The sequence below is a fragment of the Neomonachus schauinslandi genome, chromosome 7 (assembly GCF_002201575.2).
Source record: "Neomonachus schauinslandi chromosome 7, ASM220157v2, whole genome shotgun sequence".
Classification (NCBI taxonomy): Eukaryota; Metazoa; Chordata; class Mammalia; order Carnivora; family Phocidae; genus Neomonachus; species Neomonachus schauinslandi.
In genome coordinates, this window is record NC_058409.1 from 47,085,508 (window position 1) to 47,098,223 (window position 12,716).

The following is a 12,716-nucleotide window of genomic DNA, read 5'->3' on the forward strand; positions in this document are numbered from 1 at the left end:
GTTTGATTTGAATGAACATTTTTAATAGACTATAAAGAAATAGTCTATAATTAATTTTCTGAAATATTTCACAAGTTTATATGATTTTTAATGTTACATTTTTGTCTTTATTTTGATGTGATCAAAGGTCAGTCTTTAGAAATAATTGAAAAAGATTTTTTTTTAGTTAGAAAGTCTTATCCTTACTTGACTAGGTTTCATAAATTTTCACTTTTTAAAAGTTTTTTGTGGCTTAATTTTTGCCTCTTAACTATTTGATACATAGGCAATTTATTTGATACTTCAATTGAATTTGTAAATTAAATTTTTTATTTTTCCCAGATAGCTAACCAGTGTGCTAGCACTTTATCATGTTAATTTTTTTTCTGCATCCTAATCTTTTTTTTAACTATCTAATATATCTGTGTGGTCTTGTGTTAATAAGCCAATTAGTTGATTATAGACTTAAATCTTTTAATATATGGTAAATCCATTTCTTCCTCATTTTTTCCCATTAATTTCCTTAGCTTATTTTTACTTGTTTTTCTAAATTTCAGACACATTCTGTCATGTCTCAAGAACAAATCTTAGTTTCGGTTGGAATTTTACAAAGCTATACGTTAAGTGATACTTTTGTAATTTCTTTACAGAATTAATATTACTTAAAGGTCCACTTACTGAACTTCCAGTGGCCAGGGATTAGAACCGAGAGAGAAAGCTCGTAAAGATTCGTTTTTTTGTAAAATTACTGTCTCATATTCAAGATGGTGAATCAAAACATTTTTCCCTTTCAGGAAGATATCTTGATATTGTTCATAGCCACTCAGGATTTTTCTTAAAGCCTATTCTCATATACCTTAAGCTTTAAAATTCCTTTATTTTTCAGCTTTTCTATTATGTGGCATTCTACATTTACATTTAATTTTTACAATACATTAGGTTTTAAATAAATCATATGTAAGATTTTCTGTTGTAAATTAACATTTTTAGTAAATCATTGGTGTGTGATTTTGGGAATACTTACTATTATATTTAGGAAGCTTTAGGTTATATTTGATTTTAGTATGGAATTGATGGGTATCATACACTCAACTTGGAATGCTAGCCCAAAGCAGTATTAATATTTTCTTTTTTTTTTCTTAATTCACAGTGATGCGGTTAACTAAGCCTACTTTATTCACCAATATTCCAGTAACATGTGAAGAAAAAGACTTACCTGGTATGCTTTGTTCTGCTTGCACCTAGGGAAAAGTTGAAACCTGGATTGCCTATATTACCTTGGAATAAGCATAGTCTTGCCAGTCTTATACTAACTTTTTGCTGCATTCTTTGTTGTCTCTTTTTGTATGATGTAAGTGGTGGCCATCTAAGTGTAGGTCTTACTCATAATCTCTAAGTCAAGATACTGTTGATTTCCCATGGCAACAAGAAACTTTTAATTTTAGTAAGGATACATTCATAGTCATGATACTAAAATTTTATTTATCCTCACATGTTCCATCAACATGTGTATTAGCCATTCCCTTTATTTAAAATTATTGGAACTCTCTATATTTTGTATCTGATGACCTTCTTTTTCCTTTGTTTCTGAAGTGTTCATTGTCCATGAAAGTAGAATTTTTTGGCATGCATTTGTTGCAGTGAAGATTATAAATTAGATATTTGTAATATAATTTTTGTTAAGATTCTTTTTTTTTAAGTGTTTCTCCCAGCTGTTTCTTTATGGAGGTAAAACTTATTTACAAGATAGATGTTAGAATTTATGTTTTTCTCTTTCTATAGGAGAGCTCTTTAACCAACTCATGAGAGATGATCCTTCAACTGTAAATGGTGCAGAAATTTTAATGTTGGGAGAAATGTTGACTTTACCACAGAATTTCGGGTAAGAATGAAATGTTGACATAAACTGTACTTAAAGCCATTACAAATTATGCTTTCATAAAATAACTAATGAATGGAAAAATACTCATACATTTAAGTGGTTAAAAAAAAAAAAGGTTTTACCAAAATTAAACTTTGTGATTCCGGGTTTTTTTTTTAATTAAAAAAAAAAAAAAGAAAAAAAAAAAGGGGAGGGGCTCCTGGGTGACTCCGCCAGTTAAGTGTCCAAGTCTTCCTTTTGGCTCAGATCGTAATCTCAGGTTGGTGAGATCAAGCTCTTCATCGGGCTCATGCTGGATATGGACCCTACTTGGAATTCTCTCTCTCCCTTTCCCTCTGCCATCCCCTCTAAATCACCACCACCAGCCCCCTGCAAAAAAAAAAAAAAAAAGATACATACCCAACATAAGGTGTCAGACTTGTCAGCTCATTAGGAACTGTCAATTTTTATTCCTTCTCTTATTCTTAGCTTTTCTCTTATTCTAGGCTATTAATGAGGTAGAAGCCCTTGGTTTTACTCTGTTTGCAACTGAGAGAATTTAAGACCACATGGAATTTTTCAGGTTTTTATTTATTTATTTATTTATTTATTTTTAAGATTTTATTTATTTGAGAGAGGGGGAGCACAGAGAGAGAGACAGAAGGAGAAGCAGACTCCCCGCTGAACAGAGAGCCTAAAGCAGGGCTCGATCCCAGGACCCTGAGATCATGACCTGAGCTGAAGGCAGACGCTTAACTGACTAAGCCATCCAGGCGCCCCAATTTTTCAGGTTTTTAAAAAAGGTTTACAGAATGTGGTCACTGACTGGTGTCTTGAAAGCTTGGAAATATATTCATATTAAAAAATTAACATAAAATATATTTATAGATTTTTATATAATATATATTTATAAACAGGTATTTTATAAATCTTTACAAAAATATAAAGTAGTCATTATTTGTATTAGAATAACTTAGAAAAATAAAACAAATTGGTAAAAAATACTCAGATCAATTACTGGGGTCTCTACTAGATTTAGGGCATAAGCTATTTTAAAAATTGCCTTGTGTAGTCTCTTCAGTAATAAATCCTAAGACTTTTTTTTTTTTTTAAAGATTTTATTTATTTATTTGAGACAGAATGAGAGACAGAGAGCATGAGAGGGAGGAGGGTCAGAGGGAGAAGCAGACTCCCTGCCAAGCAGGGAGCCCAATGCGGGACTCGATCCCGGGACTCCAGGATCATGACCTGAGCTGAAGGCAGTCGCTTAACCAACTGAGCCACCCAGGCGCCCAAATCCTAAGACTTTTAACATGGATCTGATTTCGGTGACTTATGTCTAGAGAAACAGGCTGTTTGTACAGTAGTTGAGGGCCAAGATACATATCATGTTTTATAGGCTATATCAGTATTTTGAACTGTACTGGGTAATGAATGAGCAGCCTAAAGTACACAAAGGAATGCTGAAGCAGTATTTCACCTGATCACTATCCTTTACTAAATTCTTCTCCATTTTAAGATCTCAGTGGTGCTTATATAGAATATTTGTGTTAAGGGCACCTGGGTGGCTCAGATGGTTAAGCGTCTGCCTTCGGCTCAGGTCATGATCCCAGGGTCCTGGGATCGAGTCTCACATTGGGCTCCCTGCTCCTTGGGAGCCTGCTTCTCCCTCTGCCTCTCTCTCTGTCTCTCATGAATAAATAAATAAAATCTTTAAAAAAAAAAAAAGAATATTTGTGTTAAAACTTGAGTGGATTTTTGCCTAAAAGTTTATTTTATTTCACAGGAATATATTTTTGGGAGAGACCTTTTCCAGTTATATCAGCGTTCATAATGATAGCAATCAAGTTGTAAAAGATATATTAGTAAAAGTAAGTGGCATTCTTGTTTGGGATATATATATTTTTTTTAACTTTTTAATTTGTATTTCTGTGTTTTTGAAACATCATTAAAATGCATTTTGATACTGGACTTTTTCATTGTCATTAACAACAGGCATTAATTGAACACTTAAAGGTATAAGATAATATGCTGGGCACAGAATCATTTTTCCTTATCCTCAAAGGTTGTGATCACTTGGGTGAGAAAGTATACCAAAGGTTTAAGTTTTTATTAATAATTTGTGATTAACATAAAATTTGGAAGAGGAGGAAAGATCACAGAGGATTGCATCAATCACGAAGACTTATTGGAGAAGGAACACAACAGGATCTTCAAAGAATGGTAGGATTTAGAGAAAAAGAGGAACATGATACTCAGGAGCAGAGGCATAGGCATCCATAAAGTGTTCTTGTAGCAGAGAACAGAATTCACTTGATAGAAGAAGTAGGTAAGGTACAGAGATGTGTAGTAGTCATAAAGTGGAGCATCTTGAAAGCCAGGTTATAGCTAAGGGTTTTAGCGTTTTTTTTGTGTGTTTTTTTTTAAGGCAGTGGGCAGTCAGTGGGGACTTTTGAGCAAAGGTATTCACACCGTGTTAGAAGACTGATACGAAAGCATTGATTGGGATAGTTTGTAGGAAATACACCAGTTAGAAGATTTTGCAGTCATTTAGAAATCAAGAGGTAGAATATGCTAACTCAATTAAACAATCTGAAATTTATTCAGAAAGAGAAAGGGCATAAAGAAAGTAAAAATTTACTGTAGGTCAGGGGCGCCTGGGTGGCTCAGTCGTTGAGCGTCTGCCTTTGGCTCGGGTCGTGAACCCAGGGTCCTGGGATCGAGCCCCACATCAGGCTCCCTGCTCGGCGGGAAGCCTGCTTCTCCCTCTCCGTCTGCCCTTGCTTGTGTTCCCTCTCTCGCTGTGTCTCTCTGTCAAATGAATAAAATCTTTAAAAAAAAAAAAAAATTTACTCTAGGTTAGGGAGAAGTCATCAGAGCTATCTTCACATGGTAACTTTATGTTACTAGAGCATTGCCAAAAGGGAAGTCCAATTAAAATGAGTTTTAAAATGATCAGCAAGTATTAGAATTGAAAAGGACCTCGTAGAGCCAATATTCCAAATTTCATATATGACCCAACTACCAGAAACTGGATGCAAAATTTTTCATAGATGTTTGTATGTTTGTCATAATATGGATGGAGTTTCTGCCTTTTATTAAACTGCGGGTTGTCAGGCTATAGCCTGCAGGCCAAATTTGGTCTCTTGCCTGTTTTTATAAGGCCTTGGAGCTAAGAATGTTTTCTACATTTTCAAATGATTCAAAAGAAACAATCTTACTTTGGATGTGAAAATTATATGAAATTCAAATGTCAGTGTCCATAAATAAAGTTTTATTGGCACACAGCCACAGTCATTCATTTATGTATTATCTGGGGCAGATATTAAGCTACAACTGGGAGTACAACTGGGGAGTTGCAGAGTTGCGAAGAGATTGTAAAGTCCAAATTATTTGCTATCTGACCTTTTAAAGAAAAAGTTTGCCAACCTCTGCATTGATTATGAAAAGGTCTGACTGTGAGAACTTTGAGAACATATACTTTTTTCCTGGCATACAGTTGACATTCAGTAAATGATTAATTTATTTTCATAAGGTGAATAAATCAACAAGTACATAAGATTTAAGTCAGTATTTAAAAGAGTAAATAATATAATAGCATACTTAGTATAAAATATCTACTTATATTTATGTTGGCTTTATTGAGATTTAATTTCCATAAAGGCCGTGGTATTTAATAATAGTAGCTAATGTTTATTGTGCAGTGCCCACCAAGAGTTATCTTAGTTTCTCAGATAAGACATTCAGATTCATGATTTACATATAAGCCGTTTTTGACATCAGAATAACTTAGGATATAGGTGAGGAAGCACAGCATGATACTGGTTTATATTTTTCTTTTTTATGTTGTCTATTAGCTTTTAGATGTCTCTATTATGGTTTCTTAAAAAAAGATTTAGGGGGTGCTTGGGTGGCTCAGTCAGTTAAGCGTCTGCCTTTGGTTAAGCATCTGCCTTGGGCTCAGGTCATGATCTCAGGGTCCTGGGATCGAGCCCCGCATGGGCTCCCTGCACAGCGGCAAGTCGGCTTCTCCCTCTCCCTCTGTGATCTCTCTCGCTCTTGCTCTCTGTCAAATAAATAAATAAAATCTTTTAAAAATAAATAAGTAAAAGATTTAGATAATTTTCCTTCATTTTCAGTGCCTTGAAACAATGTATTTGGAGCACTTAGACTATCTGCTTTTTGTAGGGTTTAAAGAATTCTGTGCAATCATGTGAGCTTGTATGTCTAATGGGGGAAGTTTCTTAATAACATCTGCCCTTTTTTCCTGTGGAGATCAGTTTAAGCTTTTTGTGTCTAATGGTGTATAACAGTTTGTTAAACTGTTTTATTCTAGGAAATGATCCACTTTAGGTAGTATTTGCATACAGGTCTACAAAGTAGTCTCTGAAAAATTTCTCCTCTATTGGTATTTTTCCCCTGGTCATTTCTTATTTTGCATAATTTTGCTTCCTTTTTTTTTTCCTCTCTTCGTTAAACTAGCTTTTGTTTTGTGTATTTTTTTTTCAAAACTATTTTCATTACATTTAATGTTTTTTTATTCTCTACCTCTTTGATTTTTGCTTTTAACAAGTTCCTTTCTTATGCTTCTGATTTTTTACTTTGTTCTTTTCTAGCTTTCTCAGCTGGGGATTTAATTTTTATTCTTTTATTTCTGTTGATAAAAGAATTTTCTTCTGATTGCTTTAAACATATCCTACAGATTCTAATATGTAGCATTTTCATTCTGATTACGTTTTTAAGAATTCTATAATTTTATTTTTATTTCCTCTTCCACCCAAGAGTTGTTTAATAGGTTTTTCAGATAGAAAGGAGGTTTTTTTTTTTTCTGGTTAATGATCTATAGTTTGTTTAATTGCATTGTGATAAATTTTGTTCTTGTTTTATTCCCACTTACAGAACTTGATAGTGTTTTCTTTGTGACCTAATACTAATTTTTAATGAATATTCCATGTGTACGTAAGAAGAAGGTGTATTTTCTATTATCCATTGTAAAGCTAGATATGTAGATCCATAAGATTTACCTTTACTAATGGTGTTGGTAGGTCTCCCGTATCTTTACTTCCTTTTTTTTTTTTTTTTGGTCAACTTGATCTGTCTTGTACTGAAAGTGACATGTTAATCTCATATTATTAGTGTGCTTCTATTTGTATCTTAAACTTTGTGCTTTATGAAAGGCTATGCTCTTTGGTTCATAGATATTTATGCTTGTTGTTCTTCATTTTGAATTGTGGCTTATAGCACTAAAAGTTTCCTCCTTTGCCAGTTTAATGCTTTTTGGCTCAAATCTTAGTTGGGGTGTCTGTATCACTACCCGGTTTTGTTTACTGTTTCCATTTGCCTGGTGTGCCTTTGTCCATCTTTTTATTTTTAGCCTTTCTCATTTTGTTTTTATTTTATGTTTCTCTTATATTACACATAGTTGGGTCTTGCTTTGTGAGCCATATTGAATTTTTTTATTAGATGAATTAAGTCCATTCACGTTTATCTATAAGTTTATATGGTCAGTTTCAAATATGTCACATTGTTTTCTATTTAAATAGTAAGCGTATTATGTTACATCTGCTATGCCTTTTTTCTCCACGCAACGTGTTTTCATTCTTTATTTTTCAAATAATTTTTGTGTTTAGGGAAGTTTGTATTTTGTTTTATATTTTGCCTTTGTATTTATGCCTTTTATGATATATCCCCCCTTTGCTGTTTCTTACTTGGCTGCTTACTGTAGGACTTTTAGTCTTTAATAGTGTCCTTTAACTCTTACCTATTGCTTAGACCACTTTCCTTTTCCCCCTTCTCGTATCTTCCCATTTTTATTTGCATATTGATTGGATCGAGATTTGTCAAGTAGATTGCTCCAGACATGCTTGTGGGGGTAATATCCTCAGAGCCTTGAAGTGTCCAAAAGTGTTTTTATACTTGAAGGACAGTTTGGCTGGATATAAAATCCTTCATTTACATTTTCCTTCCTTATGTTTTCTGAAAATGCTGCTCCTTTGTTACTTAGCTATTATATATGCTGTTTTTGAGAGGACTGATGCCAGTCATATTCTCTTGCCTTGTAAGTTATTTGGTAATTTTTCCTGGAGGCCCTGGGGATTTTTTTTTTCCTGTATGTTTTAGAATTGGTCATTTGATGTCATTTCTCTGACAGCAAGTGGACCCTTTCAATATGTAGATTTAGATCTTTTATTTCTAGAAAGTTCTCATGGATTTTAATAGTAGTTGTATTCAATTATTTCGTTTGTCATTTCACGTTTCTAATATGATTTGTGTCCTTTTTTTCTTTCCTGAATTCAATCAACTATTTACATTCTTCTCTAAAAAAATTTTGGCCCCATGCTAAAACACCACCAACAACAAATTTAGCTTTGTTTTTAAAATTTCTCATTCTAGGTGTTTTTTTATATTTCATATGTTCTCTTGAGGGTATTTAATTCAGTTTGAGTATTTTACTATAGTTTTCTCTTAGTATACAGTAGTTAGTTCACTATTGGTTTGGGGTGGCAGTTTTTATCAGTGAATTGTCTCAGTTCTCATCTACTTTTATAGTATTTTTTGTATAGATGAAGACTGTTGGTAGCTTTGCATTCTGTGAAATGTAGTTTGGGTGCTTTGATATTCCTAATTCAAAAATACCCTCTTAAAGCATTGTGAACAAAGTGTGGTTTCTTTACTGGGTGGCTTTTGGGAAGGCTGATGGAGGAGGAAGGGGTTGTGTGTTCCTCAGATTTTCTTTTTTTTTTTTAAGATTTTATTTGTCAGAGAGTGCACAAGCAGGGGGAGCAGCAGGCAGAGGGAGAAGCAGGCTCCCCTCTGAGCAGGGAGCCCGACGTGGGGCTCGATCCCAGGACCCTGGGATCATGCCCCGAGCTGAAGGCAGATGCTTAACCGACTGAGCCACCCAGGAGCCCCAAATTTTCTCTTTTCATGTGAATTGTAGTGTCCTAAATTTTTCCTCTTCCCTCCACAGTTTCCAAAAGGTGTCTCTCCTTTTTACTCTTTTTCAAAACCCTGACGTGTTTTCTTTCCTGTCAAACAACTGTTACGTCCCTTTCCTATAGACCGTGCTCTCATCTTCCAGTAATGCCCTTTCTCAGTATTTTCACGCTTAGAATAGACTTTGTCTTTCTGGAAGTGGTTTAGATCAGTGTTAGACCTATCTCTTCTCTTTCTCTTCAGCTCAACTTTTCCTGAACTTCTCTTATTCTTTGCAAAGGCTTATGGCAAGAGCATGAGAAATAGCTTGCAAAAATTTGATATTTGTCTACTTACAGGTAATATGAAGTTTGGACATTTGCTGCTTTCTACTTATACTAACACAAGGTTTAGTATAGTTTTATTTGTTTTTGTTTTGTTTTTTGTTTTTGTTTTTGTTTTGTGGATGACTTGGGAGATCATAATTATACTGCTGCTATTACTTCAGCTACCCAGACTTCTGTCCTCAAAACTTTTTTTTATAACTCCTGGAATTTTGAAATCAAGAAGAGAGACTGTGAATCTGTACTTTTTTTATTCTTTTACTGTCAGCTTAGTTTTGTTTTTGTTTTTTGTTTTTTTTTAAGATTTTATTTCTTTATCTGACAGAGAGAGACAGCCAGAGAGGGAACACAAGCAGGGGGCGTGGGAGAGGGAGAAGCAGGCTTCCCGCCGAGCAGGGAGCCCGATGCGGGGCTCGATCCCAGGACCCTGGGATCATGACCTGAGCCGAAGACAGATGCTTAACCAACTGAGCCACCCAGGTGCCCCTCCCCCCCCCGAAACCCTCTGTTTCCTGGGGTCCAGGGTCCCTAGTCTCTCATGGTTCATCTCCCTTTCCGACTCTTGATTTCAGCTCAGGTCTGGATCTGAGGGTTGTGAGGTCAGGCCCCTCTTGAGAGAAAAAAAAAAAAAGTATTCCCCTATTTCTCCACTACTATTTTCCCCAAACATTTAAATTCAACACAGGCAGGGATTTTGGTTCGTTTTGTTCACTGATGTATCTCCAGCTCCTGGCAAAGCCCTGGCCTATAGTAGGTAATAAGAAAGTAAATGGTTGGTGCAGCATTATTTATAATAGCGAAAAAGAAAAAAAGATGCAAGTGTTCAGTCGTATATATATTAATACTGTAGTTGTGACGCTTAAAAAAATGACACAGAGGAAAACATACTGGACAGAAAGCCCATGGGTTTGAGTGTTTCTTTTTTTTAACCCCCTCTTCTCTGGTTTCTAAAATGTTTAAGGAATTTTTAATCTTAGTTCCGTTACTTACTAGTTGTATAACCTTAGGGAAGTTGTTACTTCTCTGTGCCTTGGTTTTATTGTCTGTAAAATGGGAATAGTATGACTGCCTACTTAGGATTGTAGATATTAAATGAATAATGAGCTTAGAACAAGGCCTTGCACATAGAGAGTGCCCAATAAATTTGAGTTCCTGCTATTTAAAACTGATTATAACGACCAAAGAGATAGCACAAATAAATATCCCACTTCACAGTGCCTAGCATTAAGAATGTTAGATTAGAATTAACTGCAGAAAACCTGTTAGTTTTTTAAAAACAAAGACTTAATAGAATCCAAGCTTTTATATAAAAACTTCCCCTAATCCTTATGACCTAGCATGATCTTTACTTTCTCTGAATTTTTCTTAACATTTGCCTCAAAGTTTCATCATAACATTCAGTATTCAACACGTATTTATTAATTACCTAGTATGGTGTCAGGCATCAGGTTGTAGTAGTGAGTAAGAGAAGACAAAAGAGGTTTGTGCCTCCATAGACCTTAGATTTTCGATAGGGTGGGCAGAAACAGGTATACAAAATACTAAAAATAAGTAACTAGAGATTGTGGTAAATGTTAAAAGGGAAGTTAAATTTGAATGTGACAGAAAGTGACTGAGATTAAGGGAGGATGCCATTTATGACAATTAGAGTGAGAAATGTTCGAAAAGAAATAAAGGGGGAATGTAATAGAAAGCAACTGGGTGTTATTTTAGAGAAGATAGTCCTTTCTTTGTTGGTGACCTTAATGCTGATCTCTAGTTTTACAAATAACATCTGATAGTAATTTATCTTTTAGTGTTATACAGTAGCACATGTGTACACATCTATCTCTATTTGTCCCTGGGATATCCATCTGTATGTATGTTTTAAAACCATATATTCATATTGATGCCTCTGATTCCAACTAAACACCACAAGTTTCGTTGCAGCCTTCTCCCTTTCCTTATTTGCCCCTTTTTTTCTCCAAAGGTGAGAAGCTTCTCTCTTGTTATCCGTAGTATTTTTTTTGTTTAGTCCCAGTATACACATAACTGTTGCAGAATTGCTAATTCATACCCCTGTGAACAAGCAAACACACTAGCTAGAGTACAATATTCGTGTGCCATTCTTTTTGTCTCTAGCTTTTGTTAGCCAAACTAACTTAGGTTAGTTCTTTTTTTCCCATTCCTCCTTCCCAGTGTGGTTGTGTTCGTTTGGTACTATTTGTATTCCATTACCTATTCCCCCTACTTCCTGGCTGATTTTTATTTATTTAATTTGGGTGTGCATGTATGAAACATGAACATGGTTCTAAGCTACAGAGCTCTATAGAAAGATTGACACCAAGAAGTGTTGCTCCCCGTCAACCCTGCTTCCTTGTTCCTGCTCCCCTATTTTTACTCATACCCAGTCACAGCCTGTAGGTAACCAGTCTCATTTGGATTTTTTTTTAATCTCTTTTTTTCAAGGCTGATCTTCAGACAAGTTCTCAGCGTTTAAATCTTTCAGCCTCCAATGCTGCAGTGGCTGAACTTAAACCTGATTGTTGTATTGATGATGTCATACACCATGAAGTAAAGGAAATTGGAACACACATGTAAGGATTAATTTTACTAGTTCTCAAAGGCTTTTACTCATGTATGCCTTTATTTGAAATTTTCGCTTTATGTACATTTAGCATCAAGCCTAAGAATCTACTTAGGAAGGAATTTAATGTTATAAGCTTACGTGCTTACCACAAACGACTTTAAACAAAATGTTTGTTTTATAGGGGAAAATATGTTAATTTATTTTCCTTTATTTCTGTTTTCGTGTTTGCATCGATAGACGATCTTATACAAAAAAATAAAAAGCCACACAGATGTTTAAAACCCAGGTACCACTCTGACTAAAAGTACATTTATTATTTTTTGAAATGTTAGGAACTGACATTATAGTGTTTATTTTTAAATTACAACTTTTCAGTTCTGTACAACTTTTCAGTTCTGTATTTAACTATGTATATACACTTTACCCTGAGAATTCAGAAATACAGAACCAAAGTAAGACAAGCTATGAGAAAAAAATCTCAAATTATATATTCCTGGCCTATGTATATATTTCAGTGTGAATCTCTATTTTTCTTTGTCTGAGAGGCAAATATGAAAATTTCAGCCATTTAAAGTAATTTTAGACTTCATCTGCCTTACCATCCCCACATACAATCAATTTACAAAGTCCTGTTAGTTCTTACTAACTGTATGTCATTCTCCCCCCGTTCTTCATCTCCACCTATGTCACCATTTTTGCCTCTCTTCCGTGACTTAAAGAAGTATATAACATTAGCTGTTAATCAGTTCATTGTGGTGACATCTCTTTTGTAGGCACTTCTTGGTATATATTCTGTGGTTGGTATAAGCTTTGGAGTCAAAATTTAAAGAGTTCAAATTTCACCTCCATCATTTATTAATTACGTGGTCTTGGATAAGTCACTTAACTCTTCAGTGATCTACCACCACCCTTAGAAAATTCTTTGTATTGGCTTTACAAAGTTCTCTAGAACCTAATCCTTACCAGCCGCTTTAGTTCTTACCTTTTCTCACTCCTCCCTCCTTTATACTGAGTCGTATTGGAAGTCTCTTTCTTTTGCACTCCTCTG

At 34.7% G+C, this 12,716-nt stretch overlaps 1 protein-coding gene across 7 annotated transcripts in view; it reads left to right on the forward strand.

Annotated features, from left to right (window-relative positions):
* Positions 1-12,716, forward strand: part of TRAPPC13 (trafficking protein particle complex subunit 13) — a 39,270-nt gene that overhangs the window by 10,709 nt on the left and 15,845 nt on the right. For 6 of the 7 annotated variants that reach the window (XM_021701808.2, XM_021701809.2, XM_021701810.2 and 3 more), the window contains exons 2-5: positions 1,130-1,198; positions 1,762-1,861; positions 3,627-3,711; positions 11,548-11,675. In XM_021701808.2, the coding sequence (XP_021557483.1) occupies positions 1,130-1,198; positions 1,762-1,861; positions 3,627-3,711; positions 11,548-11,675 (382 nt within the window). The remainder of the gene's footprint in view (positions 1-1,129; positions 1,199-1,761; positions 1,862-3,626; positions 3,712-11,547; positions 11,676-12,716) is intronic. The other variant, XM_021701813.2, reaches the window with a different exon arrangement.